The following is a 22,215-nucleotide window of genomic DNA, read 5'->3' as shown; positions in this document are numbered from 1 at the left end:
TAGTCTTTTGAACTGATTTGCTAATTCTAGTGCTCAGACTGTTTAAACACAGAGAATTAGCTATTTATACCTTTGCAAACAATCGGGGCTGATGCTCTTGATTAAATGGAGAGCTGATTTCTGCTTAATGAAGCTTAGAGAAACAGCCAGTGACTTCTTTTTGTCTTTTTCATTCATCACTCTGCTGCTTCGAACTGTCTGGCAAACATTAGCCATCTATTTTTTCCCCCTGATGTCACACTCAGGGTTTAAAAAAATAAATTGAAGCCTTTTGGAAATATTTATCCTAAACATGTATTGCTATAAAGTACATTGCTGAAAATTCTGCATATTTTAGTTGTGTGGCATAAGGATTTTCATGCCTCATGCTGAAGTAGAGGTTCCTAGAAAATGCATTCATAATAATGCAGACAGCCACCTTTCATAATTCCAAACAAAAGCTAAGTGAACTTCCAGCTGAGCACCTGGTAAAAACAAGCTTTAGTTGCAAATAAGCCACTTTAGATACAAAAACATATAAAATAACACCAATTTCGAGCTGCATGTCCACACCAAGTCTCCAGAACACTCAGTCGCACAGCGTGCATTCAGCCCTGCCTTACCTAGTCAGAGAAGTGCCGCCTTGTTCAGGAGCTCTAAAGCCTTCTGTGGTGCTCCTGTGAAGAACAAAGCCACACCACAGCCCCGTGTTTTCGCTCCTCCAAGCTGATTTTCTCACATAACGACACACATTGTGTTACATTAACATCTCCTTCTTTATATATATATACACCCTCATGCCCTTTTCCTCATTCCTGATGATTATGTGCCTTGTTAAACATGCGGGCCCAGGGAAGAAGAGGCGAGCATTGCTGAAGCAAGTGACGGGGCATCAGGGAAAATTATAGGCAATTTCACATCTCCAGATTAGAATAATGGGCTTGTGGAGTTGGACAGAGAAGAGTAGGACCTTTCAAACGGGGGGGCAATTATCATGCAGGCGGATTGAAGAGAAAGTGAAAAGACTCCTGGTGTAATAGACAGGCTAAAGAGGAGGGGGATGGAAGCTGGGGCGGTGGGTTGAAGGGTAATGATAAAGCCAAGTCTGACTGTATCAGTGATGTGGATGGTCGGGGTTATCAGATACGAACTGTCTGATGGGTTTTAATTGCAGGATAGCAATAAGAGGGAAAATAGCTTGTTATTAAATCCCACTTGCTTTGAATGGGTGAATGGCATAGCAGGTCTCTGGGGTGATTATTGTTATTAACTTGAGTGATCTGACATCTCGGGTAATTGTGAGCAGCTTCCCTGTTAGAGAGAGTGAATGCATGATTTGGTTTCGTCTGAAGGAAGGCCTGGCTTACTCTGTGGCATGATGCATATAGAGTCTGGAGGGATTACAAACACAATGCAGACAGAAAGGTATGTACACTGACTCACACTTAGATTCAGTGAATTCAATTCAAGCATGCCTGGGGTTATCATAAATGAAAGTGTGGGAAAATATAGTTTCCTTTTCTCCTTTTCAGCATATGACAGTCTTTAAATCCCGAGTTTTAATTTATAGGCCAAGGTAAGATGCACAAAGATCTCCTCGTGGTTTCATCGGGTTGTGATGAGTGGCTGTGAAGCATCGACACAGCCCGGCCCAGCCCGGCCCAGCCATGGCCTGAGGTCAGGCAGGGTTCACAAGTCCACAGCTGTCAAGAATGCCTTTCTCCCATCATTTCATCCAAGTTTGTAGCAAAATGGAGAGCGTGAGTGATCCTAATGCAGTCAAGGCCCAGCCCATGCAGGGACTCGGTGCAGGACAGCTGCTGAGAGTCTTTCCATGGATACATTTGAGTTGCCGACCTCCGCATCAACCCGTTTTGCTGCACCCTGGGGACAAGTGCTGACACCACACTGTTGATTGTTGCAGTGGGAAAAAGGAGAAGAAGGGTTACAGGGGCCTGGGCAACAGCTCTATTTAGGGTGCTGTGATGTCGTGCCATGCAGGATCACATTCAAGTTCAACAGTTCACCTCCACCTCTATGGCTACTTACACTTGTTGATGTTTAGGCATGACATACATCGACATGTCCTACAGCCCACACACACAAGCGCACAAATGTTTCCCCTGACAGCTACGGCCAAGGGCCACACACGCTGAGGGAGCCGCTGAAGGGAGGTCACATGTGCTCTTGATGAGATTTCATTGATATTAAAAGGCAATAGTAATCATGGTGCTTTTGTCAAATCAGCACAGGGCACCGACATGATGACTGAAGCCATAGGCAACTGGTGTTGGGTTCAGAGGAATAAGCCAAGAGGACATTAGAGAAACAGAACTGGGAGCTGTGATACATTTCACTGTTTACAGCAGAATTAGGAGAGAATGTGTGTGAAGTCTGGCAGAAACTTTGAGGATAAACGTAATCTCTAAACACACTACAAAGGGTGTGGAAAAACACTTGGTTTTTATTACAGCTTAATGGCAATTACGTGGGAAATATGTCCCAACATTTTAAAGTATAAACTTTTTTTCTATAGCCCAATACTTATTATTATAGCTGCCATTATATTTTCCCTCAGATTTGCATTATCTGAGTCAATATAGCTGTGTATTTATTTATGCTTTTTTTAAAATTTAAATTAAATGTAAAATAATTAAACAATTTGAAAACAGTTTATATCGAGCAACAACAACAACAACAACAACAATTATTATTATTATTGTTATTATTATTCTTTTATCCCTACAAGTTTTTCTGATTACTGATTTACAATAATAATAATAATTGGGATGATGATTATTTCAGTTTAAAGCTCTTTTCTTATTGTAAATTGCGTTAATGTACTCTTTTCCAATATTGCACTTTGAAGTTTACGTTTGGCTAATATAGCTAAATTATCCAAGGTTTAATTTCCTAACATAAAACTATTTATTAATTAGAAACGAGAATTTAAAAAAAAAAAAAAAAACCCCAGCTAATATCAATATTTAGCCTTATTCAAATATTTTTTTTTATTCCTGACTCAGGTAAATTGAGAAATCAGCGAAATAATTTAGGGAAACCCGACATAATCTTGCAATGAAGTTTCATACATTAACAGCTCCACTCATGGGGGCATACCATTCCCGTTACTAGAAGCTGTAGAAAAGGTTATAACCCTCCCACACCCCTATCCCCTGCCCCATCCTACCACGCGGGTACATTTTCTCTCAGTGCGTAATGGCGCTTTGGTGGTCCATGTGGATAAGCTCGCCATTAGCGGTTCTCCATCATGTCAGTTTTGGGCTGCATATTTAATAACGCAGGGTTTATGTGACCGGACCGAGGTTATTGTCCACCGTCGTTATTTATTAGCTGACGCAAGGGTCGAGGCTGGGGAACGGGGTGGTGTGTAGCGGGGGAAGCTGTGTGTTTTTTTTTTCTTCTTTTCCTGTGACAGCCTTATTGTAGCTGTCACAACAGTCACTGTCGTGTTTATGAAGCGTCTCTCAGGTAATTCATATAGGTGTTTTCCCCGGCTTTTGTGAGCGCACACACAGCCGAGTCTGTTTCATGTTATCACCTGGGAAAGCCCTTTTATGAGATAAAAATGTGCCTTTTATCGTCTTCAAATAGTGGATTAAAGTAGGTCATTGTGTGAATGACGGTAGTGAAGGCGAGGAGAACTAGTCTGCCAACGCAAAAGGAATGACTAAAACGTCAAACGGGTCCGCGCACTCTCCCACACACACAAACTTCAGTATTTGACACTGTTTTCATCCATTCTTCTGCGCGTTCATACGCGCGTGGGAGATACCCGTCGGAACAGTCTTACTTCACCTACCCGCCCCGCCCCCCTCCCCCACTAACACACATACACACTGAACTCTTTCTTGTTATCTGGCAGCAGAATCGTAATAAAACTGAGTGACTCCAACGTGTCTACACGTCAGCGCACCACCAAAACCCAAGAAAGCCGCGCTGTACCTGCGACTGTAACAGCAGACACCTCTCAGCACAAATGTTGGTATTTGCCATTTTAGAAGTTGAAATACAGTTATGTAAAATATATATAGTAAATATATATGTATACATTTAAAGCATAGGCCACCGCTTGCATATTTGTTGTTCTTTACAAATGTCCGTATAAGCTGTAATTATAATGTCTGCTTCCAGTGCAAATAAATCTTCCACAGTTCAATCCAGTTCAAACTGGTTTAAAAATGGTGACATAAACTGAAAACACTGAGATGTGTGCATGGTTTTCCAGTGCGTCTCTCGACAGGCTCTTAATGAAAGGGGCTTCACACACCACGTACAATTAACACCTTTATTCAATTGACAGGAAGGCAACAAGTGGACTAATTACATGAATATAAAAAACAAAAAACAAAAAAGGTTTTTGAAAGCACCACAGTGCAGTCGTTCCGTTTGAACAAATATGATCATAGTGGTTCTGCATATAAACACATATTTACAGCCTTCGACATTTTGTACAAATCCATATAAATATGACCTGAGTTGTTTTGAGCGCTCTCTACAAACCCACGAGATTTGATGTAGCATGGATCAACCGCACAGTTTTGTTTTTTGCTTTGTTTTTTTGTTTTTCTTTTTGCTATTATTCGGGTTGTGTATAGGCATCTTATTTATTTCTTAAAAAAAAAAAAACTTGCATATTTACCATTTATTCATTTACAAAAGAAGGTAAGGAAAAACTGAAGCGATAAATAATTTAAAAACACGCCAGATGTCCGTTAAATATGCTGCCACAAGTGATCAGAAATCCCTTATGTGCTTTTGTGAATGGAAACCCAGTTCTGAAACATTCTTGATCATCTAAAAAAAACAGCAATGTTTCATCTCAGGTTTATCTCCCGGTCCAGTCATCGTTTTCTCTGCAGAGTCATTGTGGAGAGACCTCGTTTGAAGTAAAACCGAAGACAGAAATCTGCTCTTGAGTCAGTGTTAATAAACAGCTCCCACGCTTTGCTGCGGGACTGGGTGGTGAACGGTTCCCGGGTGCTGTAGGTGTGATCCCTGCTGGTACCAGTGGTTATTATAATCCTCCAGGTACGGCGGCGATGAACTGTGCGTCGGCTGAGGCACCTGAGGTCTGCTGATCGGGGTGTTCTGAGGGGTGCTGCTGTTGTCCCAGACTGCGGGCGACGGCGGGGAGTTGCAGGCCATGGAGTCGCTGGCGTTGGGACTGTGCTCCAAGGGAACCTCGCCGTTTTTGTACAGCTTCTTGAACTTGGATCTCCGGTTCTGGAACCAGATCTTGACCTAAGAATCAGAGGATCAGCATTAACTCGGGATGAATAAAGTATTATCAATCAATCAATCAATCAATCAATCAATCAATCAATCAATCAATCAATCAATCAATCAACTGTTATGTTAAAATGTTTGTGATGATTCTAGTTTATTCAAAGAGTGTTTAACTTCAGGATAACTGCGCATTTAATTTTTAATCGTTTACCTAAATTAGGGATATCCAAAACAGGCACAAAAAGAATATATGCTGTGCGTAATTACGCACCAGAGTGTTATTAAAGGGTACATTATTGGCCATACTGGGGAAACCCTGATTCACGTGACTTTAAAGCGCTGATCAGTTGGAAAATGTGAGCTGTTTACAGGCGCCTTACCTGCGTCTGAGTGAGGCCAAGCTGAGCCGCCAGCTCCGCTCTTTCGGGCAGGGCGAGGTATTGTGCCTTCTGGAAGCGTCTCTGCAGAGCAGCAAGCTGGTAGCTAGAGTAAATCGTCCTCGGCTTGCGAATCTTTTTCGGCTTTCCATTTACCATACGAACCTCCGGCTCTGGCTCTTCTTTCACTGCAAATAAATAAATACATACATACATAAATAAATATTGACCACTGAATAAAACTTCGAGCGGCCTCAACGGCTTAAACATGAAACACCAGGAAATGAAAATAAAAAACAAACAAAAAAAACGGTAGCAGTCTCACGGTAGTAAGACAATTATATGGGAATTTAGCCAGGGAGGGGGAAAACAACAACAACTGAGAATAATTTTCCTAAATCAAAATAATAATAAAAAAAAAATCTCCTCAATTGAAAACACAAATGTGGCACTTTAGTAAGAACATCGGAGGGAAAGAAGGAAACCAAATTGTAACTGTTCACGCTTTAAAAAAAAAGTTTCTATTTTAACTTGGATTTCACTTCAAAGGTTAAACGTTGGTAACATTAAAATTTATGAAGTGACTATATTACCATCTCTAACCCTTACCGGTTTATGCCTATTAATTGCTGTTTCAGTCCAGGGTAGGCAATTATAACACGACAGTAGCATAAAACAGCACGCTACCACTGGACAAATGTTATCTTTTACGCACGACTACACAAGAAATAAAATAATCAGTGAGCACCACGTTGCTTTTATATTTGGAATACTTTTATGTTTGGATTACTTGGATATCTACCAATTGTTATCAAATCAAAATGACTCAGAAATGTGCGCCAAGTTGGCATTCAAATAGGAAATAAAGTTTATAATGAAATGTAACTTGTTATAAGGGATACCTCTTTTTTAAAAATGTCCAACCAGATCGTTTTTACAAGAGGGCAACAAGTGATTGGATTTAAAGTTTGCGTAGATCAAATTATGCACACTGGAGATATACAAACCAAAACACAGCCTGTGATTATCTCATCATTTACCTGAGCCCGGAGGTGAAGCTTGCAGGTGATCTCTGTTGTAATGTCCGTACTGTCTGTAGCCATTCGTGTATGGGTATTCAGATTTGGTGGCGTACGCTCCAGCAGCTCCCATTCCGTTCAGATTAAACTGGTGATGGTAAGAGTTCATGGGCTGCCCGTACGGCTGACTTTGATAATATTCATGATGGCCGTGGGCCGTCTGTCCACTGTAGTAGCCCATGTCCGTCACGGACGACTCGGGCAGAGTAGGGGAGTCCTTGGAGTTCGGATGGCAACTCATAGATCCTGGGAGATCGGTCAAAATACTCGCAATCTTCTTCTCGTACGTCTGTCCGGCGCTCATTGTGAAAGCAGTCCCCCCAGAATAAAGAAAGTCCACTGGTGGATCCTTTCTTCTGCGGATTGTGCAAAGCAAATTCGCAACGCAGAACTGCTGTGTGCGCGCTCTTTGAACGCACGACTGTGACGAGTCTATAGTCCACTGAAACTCTTCCAGCTGCAGAAACTTGGTTGTGGCATTGCTCTGCCCCTGTGACACAGTTATAAAGAACTGAGCTAGTGCTGGCTTCCTATTGGTTCCACTGCCCCTTCTCCTCCTCCTCCTTTGCGCTCCGGGCGAAGCCTTGGCGAAAGCCAGCCTTTAGCTAAGAGCGCATATGTGCACTCATCGCCCATTGCCCCGAGTTTTTCGTTCCCTTTACATTTGAATTTACCCGTTCACGTGGGAAACGTGAAGTATTGCATTTAGAGACTGTGTTCAAACTTAAACCAAAGGCCCAGTTTTCTCCCAAATTGCTCTACAGGCTGCACAGTGGGGTCGTGGTGCTTCAACACAATAGTAGCCCAGAGCTTTTCTAAAGACTAATCCTTCAGCCAGGTCGTCTCCTCAATGTTGTATGCAATGTTTTCGTAACAGTACCAAGAGATCAAACATTGCTCAGCATGTTGAAAAGCTGCATACCCGTCGCCCACAGACTCCTATTGTCATTTAAAGGTGTTGGCGGACGGCGGACTTTACGTGAAAGAGATGCAGCAAATAGATAAAAGACTCGTTCAACTGATAATGCCTACGGCTGAATTCCTCCACACTGTCCGTGTTTTGCCTTTTGTAAATGCAAATCCCAGCAACACTGTTTAAGATGACGGTTAAGAACTGCGCTGTACCAGTTCATAACAGTCTTTAGAGAATATTAAAGGTAAAACTGTAGTTTTATGATATAATGTTTTTTATTCTAATATTATCAATGATTAAAACCCTTCCCTTCTCACTTATACGACTTTTCATTATAATTTTCATTGTGTTTTTCCTGGCTTAAGTCCCTCCTGATGAAATCACAGTGCACAGCGTCCCCTGCTGTGCGAGATTGCAAATGTATCTTTCATTTTCTTCCAGCAAAAAGAAAAAATTGGAGCTTCATACAGTTAAAGGTGCACAAAGACTCTTTGGCTATCTACAGCTTAAAATTTAATTTTTAAATGAGCAACTTTCATAGACTCACTATTAAGAATTATTTAAAAACTTTTCAAGTGAAGCTTCTGATTTACTTTCATGCAACTCTCTAGAATCACGTGTGTTGTGAACTGCCGCCCTCTTTAGGTAAATTCCTGCAGCACCGCTTTGTAGTTTCAAAAGTTCACGAAATTGTAAATAAGACAAATTTAGAGGAGATACCCCAGTTGGTGCTAAAATCTAACCCCGTGTTAGAACCAAAGTTAAAAGAACTCTAAAAGAAGAGGTCTAAATGTTTAAATGGCATTGAGCCAATTGATTTATTTAATTTGCACTAATGGGAGTGTAATGTTTGGTAAACCCTTCTCACTGATTATTTATGACAAGTGAGAAAAAGGGCTGACTAATATTTGCCTACATTTGTGGAAGCCTATAACCTGATATTGTAATTTCAGAGACATTAAAATAACACAACCCTTCCGATAAACATAAATCAGTCATGAAGCGTAACAACAAATCATCTGCTAAGAACCTCGGTATCATCTTTAACCAGTATCTGAATTTTGTATCTCACATCTCAAAGCCCGTCCAGTCTTTTTTCCTTCACCTCATAAATATTGCAAATTGCAAAAAATTAAATCTTTACTGTAATTAATCCGAAACTTTTAGCACACGCTTTAATTTTCTCCCTTCATGAAAGCTGAAGAGACCTTTCATCTTTGCATCTCTCACATATCACGCCTATTCTCGCATCTCTTCACTTGCTTCCCGTGAAATTCAGAATCCACTTCAAAATCATATTAACATATAAAGCACTGCATGGACAGCACCTGCTATATAGCATACGTGATGTGCCAGATGTTTTCAATAGGTGAAAAGTCTGGACTGCAGGCCAGTTCAGCACCCAAACTCCTCCCACTAAGCTGTGTAGTTGTTATAGATGCATTGTGGAGTTTAACATCGTCTTGCTCAAATACTCAAAGCCTTCTCTGACAAAAATCTTAAGGGTATGGAGAATATATTGCTGTAAAACCTGAATATGCCTTTCAGCAGAAACGGTACCCTTCCAGATGTGCAAGCTGCCAATTCCATTGGCCGGTCCGTACTGTCAAAGATGCAGGCTTTTGAACTGGGCAATGATAACAAGCTACAGAGTCTCTCTTCTCTTCAGTCCAGCAGATGCAGCATCTGTGTTTTCCAAAAAGAATTTCAATTTTTGACTGATCACAGAATAGTTTTGGGTTGGTTGTAACAGCAGCAAAAAAACACAAACACAAACAGAACAGGACACAGGACATAGAACAGAAGCACACAAAATTCTTACATATTTACATCATGGACAATAGTTACCAAAACAGTACTGTACAATTATTAAAATTAAAGTACAGATAAGTGGCAAACCCAGGTTGTAGTGTGCAAACAGAGCAGGATACTGAAATATGTTTAAATAGTTAAGAATATATTTAGAATAATTAGAAAAGTACAGATTGTGTATTGTACCTGTGCATTAAAAAGTAGACATGTAACTTCCAATGAGTTAGTATATATAAACTGAGAAAAGTAATGTGCAAGTTATAACAGTAGTAGTTGTTTGGTTGATTATTACAGCGCTTATGAAAACATCTATGTCTGTTGGGAGCAGTTTTGATTGTACAGTCTGACAGCTGCAGGGAGGAAGGACCTGCGGAAACACTCCTTCGTGCATCTAATATACAGCAGTCTGTCACTGAAGGAGCGCTGCAGTTCAGCAACATTTACATGCATGGGGTGGGAGACTCTGTCCATCAGAGATGTTATTTTGGCCAGAGTCCTTCTGTCTCCCACCACCTGCACTGGATCCAGGGTGCATCCCAGAACAGAGCTGCCCTTCCTGATGAGTTTATCCAACATCTTCCTCCCAGCTGCCAATAAACTGATGATGACATCCTCCCCCCAGATGCCAGGCTGGTAAGCAAACTGCAGCGGATCCAATGAAGATCTCACCAGGGGGCGCAGATGGTTTAGAACCAACCTCTCGAGGGTCTTCATCAGATGTGACGTCAGGGCTACCGGCCTGTTGCTGCTGAGGTCCTTGGGATGGAGGTCTTTGGTAACGGTACCACACAGGAGGTCTCCCACAGCTGTGGTACTTTCCCTAGCGACAGGCTCAGGTTGAACAGAATCCTAGAATGCCACACACTTCATCTGCGTAGCACCTCATTTGTCTTGTTCCTTACACATAGAGACGTCTCCAGATTCTCACTGGAGGTATTATGCACTGTATATGATGAGATATTCAAGGTCTTCATAAATTTAAATTGAGGAACATTATTTGGAAATTTTTACACATCTTGTATACAGATTGGTGATCCTCTGGTCATTTTTACTTGTTGTTACTGACCTGTTCATGGTTAAATTAATTACTAGCAAAATGTTCCTTCAGCAGGTTCTTTTTAGACTTTCCTTCATTTTGTTGCATTTTATTGCTCCTGTTACAACCTTTTGGAGTTATTTTGTAGCCAACAAGTTCAAACTGAGCTAATATTTTTCACAAGATGCTAAAATGTATCAATTTAAAGATTGGATGTTTTTTATGTTCTATCATGAATAAAATATGAATTTATGAGATTTGCTAATCATTTCATCCTGTTTACAGTTAACACAGTGTTCTAGCTTTTTGTGAATTGGGGTTGCATACATGGATGTACTGTACAACCACCAACTTACTTTAGTAAGACTCATTTTGTGTCCTTGGACTTTCAGACCTCACAAGTTGTCTGTTTATATTTTTCTCCTACTGATTTGTATTATTTATGCTCACCGGCCACTACTCATCTCTGAGTAGATGAGTCCATCTCTGGTCCATCACATACCTCAGGTGCCTTACTGGCTTGAGATCTGGTGACAGTGGTGCCCATTTGAGTACAGTGAACTCACTCTCATTTTCAAGAAGCCAGTTTGAGATGACCTGAGCGTTGTCACATCCCACATTATCCTGCTGGAAACAGCTGTCAGAAGATGGGTACACTGTGGTCATAAAGTGACTGATATGGCTGTGTTGCAGGTGTTGTCTATGCCAAATTGTGACCCTGTAAATGTTGCAGCAGAAATCAAGATTCATCAGTCCAGGAAACATTTTGCCAATGTTCTGTTTGGTGAGCCAAGCCAAAGTGTAGCCTCAGTTTTCTTTTCTCAACTGGCTGGAGTGATCAACCAGTGTGGTCTTCTGCTGCTGTGGCCCATCTTCTTTAATGTGATGTCTGTTCATAGATGCCATATCTTGCTTGTAACAAGTGATTCTACGAGTTTTACCTTGAGAAAACTGCAATTTGTTTGCCTTTCAAAAGCAAAGAAATAGAATGAAATTAATAAGCGACAACATTTGACTTATGGAAGTTCCAGTTTTGTTGTGAAACAGATGTTGTAATACTACAGAGTTACCAGTAGATGGTGCAAATGTTGTAAAATTCATTAAAGCTAGTTTCTTTATCTCAGGGCACATGCACGTTTCTGTGAAGTATGGTGAATATATCATTTGTCTGAATTCTATGTATAACCAGCTAATATAACTGTCCTCCAATAAATCCCATCTTTATGGAGGATCTCATTTTCAGCATGAATTCAATATATGGCAATTTTGGAGAGTAACCAGCGATGCCGAATTGTTTTGCACTCATCAGAAGGGTGTTTCAACAATTTAGCCTGTATTCCCATTCACCTGCATTTACACTGAATGGGCAAAACACTAAAAAACCCTAAAAGTCAGTTTGAGTTTACCCCTCAGATTTCAACAGTAAAATGGCCACACAGTTGAATTCATAGATGTCTTAAAACAAAGTTGACTATCAAAGGACTGTTTTATTAAAGTCCCATTAGACTACATTAATTTGAACTGGATTTATCTTTTAAAGTTTAAACTAAGCTCTCTGTCATTTCAGATGTGGGACCTTCTAGTATTAGTAAAAAAAAAAAAAAGGGGGGCTTCAGGCTGAGCGCAGAACAACTGATGCTGGACTGTTAAAAGCCATTTGTGTTTTGAATGTGATACTGACTTTACTGTTACTTGATAGTGCTGATCCCCCACACCCCAAGAACTCCTACATTTCTAGTTTTGCATGTCCAGTTCCACACATTGCTGCAGAAGCCAGTCATAAATGCGTGTAAGAGTCTAAAAACTGTGTCTCGAATAACTTTAAAAGGAAATGTGCAATATGGTCGAGAATCTTTTGGTAAGCAAGTAACAGCAAGTAAGCTGATCAAACCCTCACAACACGGTAACATGAGACAGCATTCAGGGTCATGTTTTGTACTTTTCTAATGCAGTGTGTAAAAGTGGAACAACTGGCTTTGGGCCAACACAGGACAAAAGCTCAGACCTTTCACGGAGAAAGCCCTGCAATTATCGACTGGGTTCAGCCTGATTGTTGTCGACCTTTAAAAAAAAAGTACCTTTTGTACTGTACGTTACAAATGAAGCAATTTTCCCCCAGAGAAAGAAATTCTTCCCATTTTAAACTTTTAAAACAGAGTCATCAGTGTGATTAAAGGAAGCATTAAAGGACAAATACTACAGACAGTGACCCTCGCACATGACACATGAAGAGGGGATTAGAGGCAGTTGACCTATTTTTTTCTCAGCACCTAGATAAGCTAAAGATTTCTGTACTGCACTTATCAAAGTTTAATTCCAAGTATAAGTGTTCCTTGTGTGTCTTGTCCCATCTCTTCTCTGGTTTTTGATTTTCAAAACACCACCTCCGCCGCACTCCAGAGTGAAATGAGTGTCCCTCAAAATTAGGAAGCCCTCGGGACAAATGTTTTACATTCCTTCTTTCTTTAACATTTCAGAAAGAATAACAGAACTGCACTTTTCACACAGAAATGGCATATTTATGTATTACTTACTACCAACTCTTAAATCTGCACCATAGGGATGTCTATAGCAACTGTGAGTGTCATATTTACAGCCTAAACACATAAATTAAACAAAGGGACCCCCCATCAGTAATGTGCACGTGGTCCTACGTACACACACCTACATCGAGGAGGATGTTTAGACCTTAATTACTCCGAGTCTGTGTCGCCAGAGAAACAACCTTATTGCTTCCTACGCCCCCACAACAATCAGCGCAATTTCATATGCCTTTGAAAACTTCAAGGCAGCAGCACGGAGCTCCCGGAGATAATGAAGTGCCCGGTTTGTGCTGATCTGACTGAATGGCCAGCTCCCTCAGGGAGTCAGAGCACTCTCATGAGTGGGAGACTTGGAAGTCTATTAAATGCTAACTCATTTGTGTATGCTCTTTTATTTCTGATTAGAGATAAAAAGGAAAGTCAAGGACTTTTAGACATCTACATGATGTAGGCCTGTGCACACAGCCAGAGAAAATCACCTGAATCTTTAAACTTCAACTTCTTTTTGTGATTAAACGCTTGCCAGCATTTTCCCTAAGTTCTTCCAGGTAACTGTACATAGTCTGCAAAATGCATTAACTAGGCAAGACTTAGTATAAATGCTCAAAGGGAAACTCAAGGTCATCGGAAAGCTACTACAATAATTGGCTTCCCCTGAAACTGGCAGACAGTTTCAGGGCTCCCATCCCTGAGCTTAAAATACTTGACTTGATCTGGGACTTTTTTTGGAACAAATGATCGTTCCAGCTTCCCAGTGGTGTTGTAAGTTGGCTTGGTTACATGGAACTGAAGCTGTTCTCAGGCTTCCTCACACCACAGCAGCGTGCTGTGCAAAGATTTGTGTACATGTGTGTGCTGTATACTGAAGTGGACCAGAGGAAAGAGCCCAGGTATGTGTTCCCAGGGGTCCACAGCTGCCCGTGGAGCTAATGGAAGACATATGTGGCCAGAAGTTAAAGGGCATAGCCCCTTTCTCTAAACACACACACACACACAGACGTAAACTTATCCAAAACACCTACTAAAGTTAAATGCTCCTCTGCAGGATGTCTTCCACCCACACTGGGCTCTTCCTGTGGGCTAAAAGTCAGAATTGATCCACGGCTATTGGCCATCTGCTTGTTTTAATGGAGCACTAATGACACTTGTCTCTCTGCCGTCACGCTAAGGAGTAAAGACACATCTGTCTTTGTTCTTCTAGCATCATCTCCTATTCTACATTGTTACATGTATCTTTAATTTATGGGGGGGGTTGTTTGTTTTTTGTTGTTATTTTACTTGTCACTGTTATTGTGCTGATATATAATCAAACTGTGCTAATGGATAATTTTGAGCAAAACATAATGGGCCAAAAATAAGTACTAATGTTTTTTTGTTTTTGTTTTTGTTTTGTTTTTGTTTTGTTTCTTTCAGTAAAAAAGTTCTGAGCACTTAAAATCCGAGTGATAACCTCTGGGGCTGAAAAATGAAGCCAGCATGAAAATGCCAAACAGTTTACTGAGTGGACCTCTGAGACTGACTCTGTCCCCACAGAGTACCACGTTAAAAGGCCAAACTTTAGATGTTTACAGCCTAGTACCAAAATAGCTTCATTTTTTAAAGCTAAATTCCCCCTATTTCATATCAGCAGGAAAAACTGTAAAACTTGGTTTTTTTTTTAATACAGCACACAATCCAAAACTCAATGCCATCCATCATATTTTCTGAAGTTGTCCAGTGGGTCCGTTTAGAGTCTTTGCCAGGCCGATTCTTGTTACCATGGACTTATGTTTGGCACCCGTGGTTTAAATGCAACAGAAGGGCAGGACTGTTTTGAATGATAGTTGGGGGTAGAATAAGTTGTCTGCCAACCTTCACTAAACTGGACAAAAATCGGCCGAATTAGTTGGATGACCTGTTGTAGCCTCTAAGAATAATTCAGTGTGAATAATCAGAGATTTCAATATAATCCACCCCTTTTAGGGTGGAGCTAAGTTAGTTATCAAACCCCAGGCAAAGGTTCAGTCATTAAAGTAAAATAAATATTTGTGGCAAAGCAGATAAGAAAGAGAAACAACATTATTTTAGTCTCTTAACCGCATAAATGCAGTCCAGCAAATCATCAATCACTTAACGTAGCATTTTTCAGTTTAATTCAATTCAATTCAATTCAATTCAATTCAATTTTATTTATATAGCAACAAATCACAACAACAGTCGCCTCAAGGCACTTTATATTATAAGGTAGACCCTACAACAATACATACAGAGAAAAAACCCAACAATCAAAATATACGGTGTCAGGACAGTGTCTGTACACAATTTCAGTACAGACACTGGGAAATCACCCTGTCACTCCACAGACATGTACACAAAACAAACTAGTAATAGAGTTTTATATGAATCCTGTAAATGCGATCATTCATATCAATATGCTCTGTTTAGAATGTCCACTGGCATTTTTTAAGTGTGCTGCTGGAAAGCACACAAAAATATCAATGAAACACGTGAAAAACTACTTTGTGAAAAATAACTATTGTTTTTTCCAGCTAGCTTCATAATTTGCTTCCTTGTTCTTCCTGTTCTTATCCTATCTGTCCTCTCTCCCACCATCCTCCTCGCTCAACTAAAATTGTATTTGTTATAAAATAACAAAAGTATAATCTTATAGTAATTATTATAAGAGTACAGCACACTACTTAGTTATGTGAAATCATCATCAATGAGTGTGGGTAAAAAAGAAGCTACAGCTTTATGATTTTGGGTGAATTTGACTACATGTCCACTCTTACATGTTACTCTGTCCTCCTCTCTCAGTCTTTGTACCTTCACCCGAAAGTTAAAGCTTACAGAGAATGAAAGACAAACTGATTCATATAAATTTATAGCAATATTCAAACTAAATACAGGCTGCTGCATATATATCAGCTCCTTTGCTGGCAGATATACCAGCACACTAGTGGATCAGAAGGTTAAAATTAGCTAATAACCGCTAGTAAGCGAATGTGCTGTTTTTTGATCAAATAAAAATAAGCAGACACTTTATAAGTCACAGCAACATCCGCACATTATCAGAACAGTTTGAACTTTTGTTGTATTTCAGTTAAAATGTGTTTTAAATCTGCATCACTGGTTTGTGTCATTAAATCTTCCTTCTGCTGAGGCAACGAAAGTCTTATTAGGCTATTGATGACAAGCCACAGCAACAACGCCTCTGTGTCAATGCAGTGCAACATCAGGACATCAACACAGGTTATAAAACCTGCTTTCATTCTATCCTGTACTGTCGTCAGTAGACCAGATAGGAAAATATAACATTTAGAAGGCAATGTCAGAAATAATACTAAATATGCTATTATTATTACTAGTAATAAAGTTATTTTTAGGAGTGCTGTGATGAAATTTTGGGGAGCTTGAGCAGCAGCTAAAGGTCTCTTGCAGTCTATAAGACTGTTTTGGTGACTAGAAATACAGTAATATTTTCTGTTAGATGCACCTATATAGGCAAGTGCATGAATTATTTTGGCTTCCCATATAACCTCACTAACCACGGTTACTAATTTGAGCCAATGACTGTATAAAAGACTCAAACCAGTAACTCCAACCCTAACCCCTAACCCTAACCAGTAACTCAGAGTTCAAATATGTGCCTAAAGACAATAACTGAAATACCTTAAGTGATGAAAAAAACCTGTGAAGTAGTTAAAATGTTGAAAAGGCTAAAGGTGACTGATAAACAGTTTAAATATGTTTCTAAAAATAATTATAACTAACCAAAAGTTAAAATCAGTGGATACCTAAATATATAAAATAGCCAATAGTAATAGAAGGTGGTGCTTATATGCGTATTAAAAAACTATCACTGGTTATTTTCATTTTAATCATACCAAGCTGTCCAGTATGACTCCACTGTAACCAGACCTCCCACCGTGATGACACACTACTTCAACAAGTATCCACTATTTAACAGTTTAAAAGCAGGCACATAAACAAACAGCCTCCTGGATAGAGACAACAGGCCTATGACCTGTATAGCATTCCATGTCAATCAGTATTTGAAACACTGCACTGCACTAATTGAGTGGTGTGCGAGAGCAGAGCCAACTCCATTGAGCCGAACAATAGGCAGCCTAACAACCCACTGTTTGTGTGTTCCTTTTCATACACAGGAAAAAAAGGTGTCCACATCAATATCCTGTGCATCCTCTGGCCACTTCCTCTTTGCTAACCTTAGTTTTTGTTTGTTTGTTTTTAATTTTAATTTTTTAGCTGTATTACATCTTTTTGTGCTCCTCACATAGTCTGTCCACTCCATCGATTCAGCTGGCACCGAAACCAGAAGCTGCACAGATGCATCCGTACAAGTGTCCCCATCTTGGCAGCCCCAGCTTCCCTGACAAGAATGCGCCTATTCTCTGGCTCCACTTTGCCAAGAGTGGATGAGTAAGAGCGGTCCGCAGAAACAGCTGTTCAGAGAGTGATCAAAAGAGAGAGACTTCTTTGATTACCACCCCTTTGTTCACCTACCACTCAAACTTTTCCATTCGTTGAGGCCACTCTCTAAATGGGCCATGAGCCAAGTGGATTCACAAGGCTAGACTTGCCATGATTTGTAATTTAAAGCTATCTCCTTCTTCAGCCAGCTGCTATCCAGAACCTCCCACTAAACATTAATTTAAACTATGTGTAATATTTGCAAATGACTCCTGGTACCAATTTCTGACAGTCCATCTTGACCCTTCACCCCTTTTGTCATAGTCTCTTTTAGCACTGATCCCTGGAGAGTGAATATACAGCACTCTCCTGAGTCTTTGGGTTGAGATGCCCACTCCCAGGATTTAAGCAGGAAGCCCCACCCAAATCCAGACATGTTTATTCGGGCTTAGACTGAAACACACAAATTAGATGAAAGTGCTTCCTTGGAAGCAGCCTATCTATAAGAAATCTGCAGTCAGTGTGACACCACTTTTTTCCATCAACACTATCAAATGTATTGGCATTTCTGTTTCTGATCCGACCTCACACATTAACGGTAATTCATTTCTAGTTGTGGTGTTTTCTTCTTAAGGATCTTTCTATATTTTATTTTATTTTACTTTTTGCTGTGACAAATCAAAATCTCGTTGTATTCTTTCCACTGCATTTACAATCATCAAAGCCTGAGGTTCATCTTTGGGTAATGTTTCATATTTTGTTCCAATTTTAAGGCTAAAATTAAGATCTGTTGTTTAGATGGCACTAGAGCTTGCACTATATCCATGTGGTCAACTAGTCTGCACTTACATCTGACCCAATTCCTTACAATCAATGTTCCTTTTCTGCTGAGAAAGCACCTAGGAGCTAAAAGAGACCCCGAAAACGGGCTTCAAAAGACTATAAAGGACAGTCCTACAGCCCAGAAGCATCTGGATTTCGCTGCCTTTTAAAATCCAACCATTTGACCTAACTTTTAAAAATAAAATGTTAAATTCCAAAGAGTTCCACATTTTAAGGCATATAAAATCAGCTAGTGTTCAGCACCTTTCTGTGGGCCGAATATTGCTCCCACCCACTACCTTTGACTGGAAAATGAATGCTTGAAAGAAAAATCACAGAAAAGTTTTGTGTAAGACATCCACCTACTTATCTGGTGGGCTTGTTAACACAGCATAGATTTTCGCAGGCATGTCTAAGCATGGCAAAAGTCGGGGGTTCCCATTCCAGCACATTTCTCTCTCAAACTCTGTGTGTTCTCATCTCCGTGTTTTTGAATTCGTGTCCCTTGAATTAAATGTTGCACATCTGAGACAGTCGGGTGCTAAAGCCAGCCTTGGAGCATTAGTGTGAAAGTATATGCAGAAATATTTTGCTGCAGGGGATGAGTATCCTACCTCCACTCCCTCCTGTATTGGCGGGTTTTCTTTTTTCCCCTTTTCTTTTTTTTCAGGATTTGGTGTCCCCAGGGAAGAAGTAAAAACACCAAGTTTAGACCAGAAAAACAGCAGAAAATGGTGATTCCCTACCAGAGGCAGATTTTACTACAGACTTACTACAGATTTTAGAGTAGATTGGCTAATTAACTTCATCAGAATCTGAACTTTTATATATATATACATATATATAATATATATATGGCTACATACTGAGTCGGTGGCCATTTTTGAGTGGTATTGCCACCCATCCTGTTCCAGGCCACATTGTGAAGTGCGGTGCCCCTCAGACAGGCCTCTCTGTATTTGCCTTGCTGCTGAGTTCCTCCCAGTGTCCCTCACAAATGAATGGATATTTAATGATCTGAGAGGGCCATTCAATTGAGTGGAAAATGCGCAGGGCAGCTCTGCATTCACACACACAGAGTTAAAGAGGGACAGAGTGGATTAGGGCACAGACACAGCGTTTTGTATCAAGAGTGGTACGCACAAGGTTTTAAGAATATTTTCACAATTTACCAGTACGGAAAGTCTTTCCCATGTAAATCGTTGTAGCTCCTTTGTCAGGAAGCCCAGTTGCCTTAACTGTGCAATCAGTTTATGAAACCTTCCTGCAGTTTTATTACAAATCCAATCTTGACCATCTGCCAATCTCAGCACGTTGAGAACCAAGAGCCGCTCGTCAAAAACCAACACATGTTTCCAATCAAAAAACACATCTTTTTATGCCCCAACATTTACTTGCAGGTCGTACAAGATATAAATAAAACGGCACCATGTGGTCACAGAGCATCCACAGCAAACAGCCGATCAAAAGAGGGCGAGTGTTTATAGGAAGTCTAAGGGATAACCAGTGAAGCTGGGGTCAGGAAACCAGACAGCCTACAGTATATGCTGCACAGACAGGAAGGAGGCTTTATAAAGCAGCACTGTAAATCACAGCAACTCATTTCACCACAGCAGAGAGATAGAAGGAGCAATGGGCCACCGCACTGTGTTTGCTGTTCGGATTTACTGCGTTCGCCCTCCAGATTGTCTCATCACTCAATGGTCTGTCCACGGAATAAAATTACGCCCAGTCACAGCAACATGCATCAGATTTACTGCCCTGTATATCTACCTATTATCCAGGGTGAAGAATATTGAGGTTGTTAACAATTGGATTAGGTGAATCTAAATGGGAATATAATTTTGGGGGTTTGTCGAGGCTACTTTCAGAGACAATTGCATGCCAGTTCCCCATCTTTTCATGATGCTTCATCTCCAGCGATTACACTGTTGCAGCACACAATGTTGCCCCGTGTACCCACAAACTTAATGTTGCCCTCTGTGACAGAAAGGGGATTGTTTAAGTCTCTGAGATAGATAGCTGCTCCTTTAGTAAACATTGCAGCCAAGTGACGGTGTGGGCTTCATAGGGTTGTTAAGTATCAAGTTCTAAGTTAATGAGTCCCCATGGGTGGAGGAAGAGGGGTGAAATATTCTCCTAAGCTTTCTGACACACATGCAAAAGCTAATCCTAATGACTAGTGTGGTCAGAGGGAGTTTTGTTATGACTGATTTCTGACTAAAGGTCAAGCTGGTATCACTCCCCAGAGAAATAGCTCCTTTACTCTGCCACTCCCTTGAAGATCTAACTGTCATATATAACTAAGTTGCACTGGCTGAATGATAACTGTATTGTTTTGGACATTTTTCTTGTGGTTATTTGTTCTCTATCTTTCATGCTGAGAGTTCATGCCCAAGGTTATCCGCCCTCTGGGCATTAAGCCAAATCAAACCCAGCCTCCCCTCGGGCATTTCTGTATGTAGACCTACCTATGACTCCTCAGCACTGAATTGTTCTTTCAAACAAAAGTTTCTCTACGAGCAGAGAAAGGAATGCTGCATCCAGTCGCTCCGTTTTAATGATTAAACCCTCCTGAGAGGGTGTCAGTGCTTTTAATTTCATTTTTTTCTCCTCAATGAATCATTAACTTACATTCCTCTTACTTTTAATGCAATGTTTCATGACAGTTTAGAATTGATTAATATTTGTTATTTTATTTTCCTGTCAGCAAATCGCACTAAGTGCATTTCTAGCAGGTTATATAGTCCATTAAGAACATTCCTATCACCCCCAGCATTTGCAAAAACAATCTCAGTTGCTAGTTCTTCCTGAGATTACAGTGATTGGTCCAAGCCAAATAACCTCTTAAAGGTGCCTTTTTGCACCTTTAAGAGGTTATTTGGAGGCTCAGCGTTTCTCTCTCATAGCTGTGTAGTACACTATAGCAAGCAGCCAGTGAGCTTCTTGTAGTTTGGCGTAGCTCTCTCTGAGGGGAACAAAAATCCGTCTGTACCGACACTTTTAAAGGTCACTGGGTACCATGCTATTTATTTGTCTTGTTAGAGTCTTTGTCACCTTGAGGTTGCCAGGAAGTTACTGTTCACTCCTCAGAAATAGCCTGGCACTCCCTGTTAAAGCTCAAATCATTAATTTCTTTTTTTTTTTAGTTCGGCTTTTCTACAGATTACAGAACTCGCTAAAGGATAAATTAACCAATAACTGGTTGGTTTTGGGCAGGTACAATTATTTTTTCTTGTTTTCAGTTTTATTGCAAAAGATATGAAGTTGCTATCAATCTTTAAGTCAACTCTCCAAATGCAAAACTACTCTTTTTAAAGAAGTTTAAAGATAAACTGTGTTCGGTGTCTGAGGACTGAGTTAGAAATGAGTTTGTGAATTGTGGAATTGAAGCAGCTGTCATGCAGTCATCACATCCCACTGTCTCCCAGCTCTCTATCTGAAAGCTAAGCTGAAAAACAGGTGCTACTGGACAGTAGGGAGAGTGTTCAGGACCACGCCTTCTTCTTCAGGCTATACATTCCTATGCTACAGCACGAAATAGAGGACCACCCCAAACCCCCACCCCAGACATGCGTGGGTTCTAAACCCCTGCTGCATTTCCTTCCTGTTACACACACACCAAACACAGACATGTGAATCCTGACATAAATCCCCCCACGCTCACATGAACAAATGTGAGCATATACTCTCAAATATTTACACCTACACAGACACATACCATGCACACATTTGTATACGGCACACATGCATGGGAAACTTCAAACGCCACACTCCCACTCCCAAATGAGGATTCTGCAAAACCGCAGAAACAAGGAAGATGGAAATCTCAGGCAAACTGTTCCATATATAACCATAATGTGTGTGGTGGCCCTAAAGGGGGTTCCAACCTTTGCTTCCTCAATCTCAAGCTAAAGATCTGTCTAAAAATGAGATTTCATTCAGTCGATAAAACAGTTAAAATCCTTGCCTTCATACCAAACTGTCAGTT

General features: G+C 40.4%; 1 protein-coding gene across 1 annotated transcript; it reads right to left on the bottom strand.

Moving 5' to 3' along the window:
• Positions 1–4,274: 4,274 nt before the first annotated feature.
• dlx3b (distal-less homeobox 3b) lies at positions 4,275–7,232 on the bottom strand. The gene is made up of 3 exons (XM_003438744.5): positions 6,647–7,232; positions 5,610–5,794; positions 4,275–5,244 (listed from the first exon to the last, which is right to left on the bottom strand). Exons 1-3 carry the CDS (start codon positions 6,987–6,989, stop codon positions 4,927–4,929), a joined length of 846 nt encoding a protein of 281 aa, XP_003438792.1. The 5' UTR covers positions 6,990–7,232; the 3' UTR covers positions 4,275–4,926.
• Positions 7,233–22,215: the final 14,983 nt, after the last annotated feature.

Source organism: Oreochromis niloticus, linkage group LG8 (genome assembly GCF_001858045.2).
Source record: "Oreochromis niloticus isolate F11D_XX linkage group LG8, O_niloticus_UMD_NMBU, whole genome shotgun sequence".
Classification (NCBI taxonomy): domain Eukaryota; kingdom Metazoa; phylum Chordata; class Actinopteri; order Cichliformes; family Cichlidae; genus Oreochromis; species Oreochromis niloticus.
This window is presented reverse-complemented; position numbering and strand designations above follow the sequence as displayed.

What these genes read in the sequence shown, in the direction of transcription:
- dlx3b (XM_003438744.5), bottom strand. Translation starts at nt 6,989, where the DNA reads ATGAGCGCCGGACAGACGTACGAGAAGAAGATTGCGAGTATTTTGACC. An exon ending in AGCTTCACCTCCGGGCTCAG is followed by an intron (nt 5,795 to 6,646) that starts GTAAATGATGAG and finishes ATTTATTTGCAG; the next exon opens with TGAAAGAAGAGCCAGAGCCG. An exon ending in TTGGCCTCACTCAGACGCAG is followed by an intron (nt 5,245 to 5,609) that starts GTAAGGCGCCTG and finishes TCTGATTCTTAG; the next exon opens with GTCAAGATCTGGTTCCAGAA.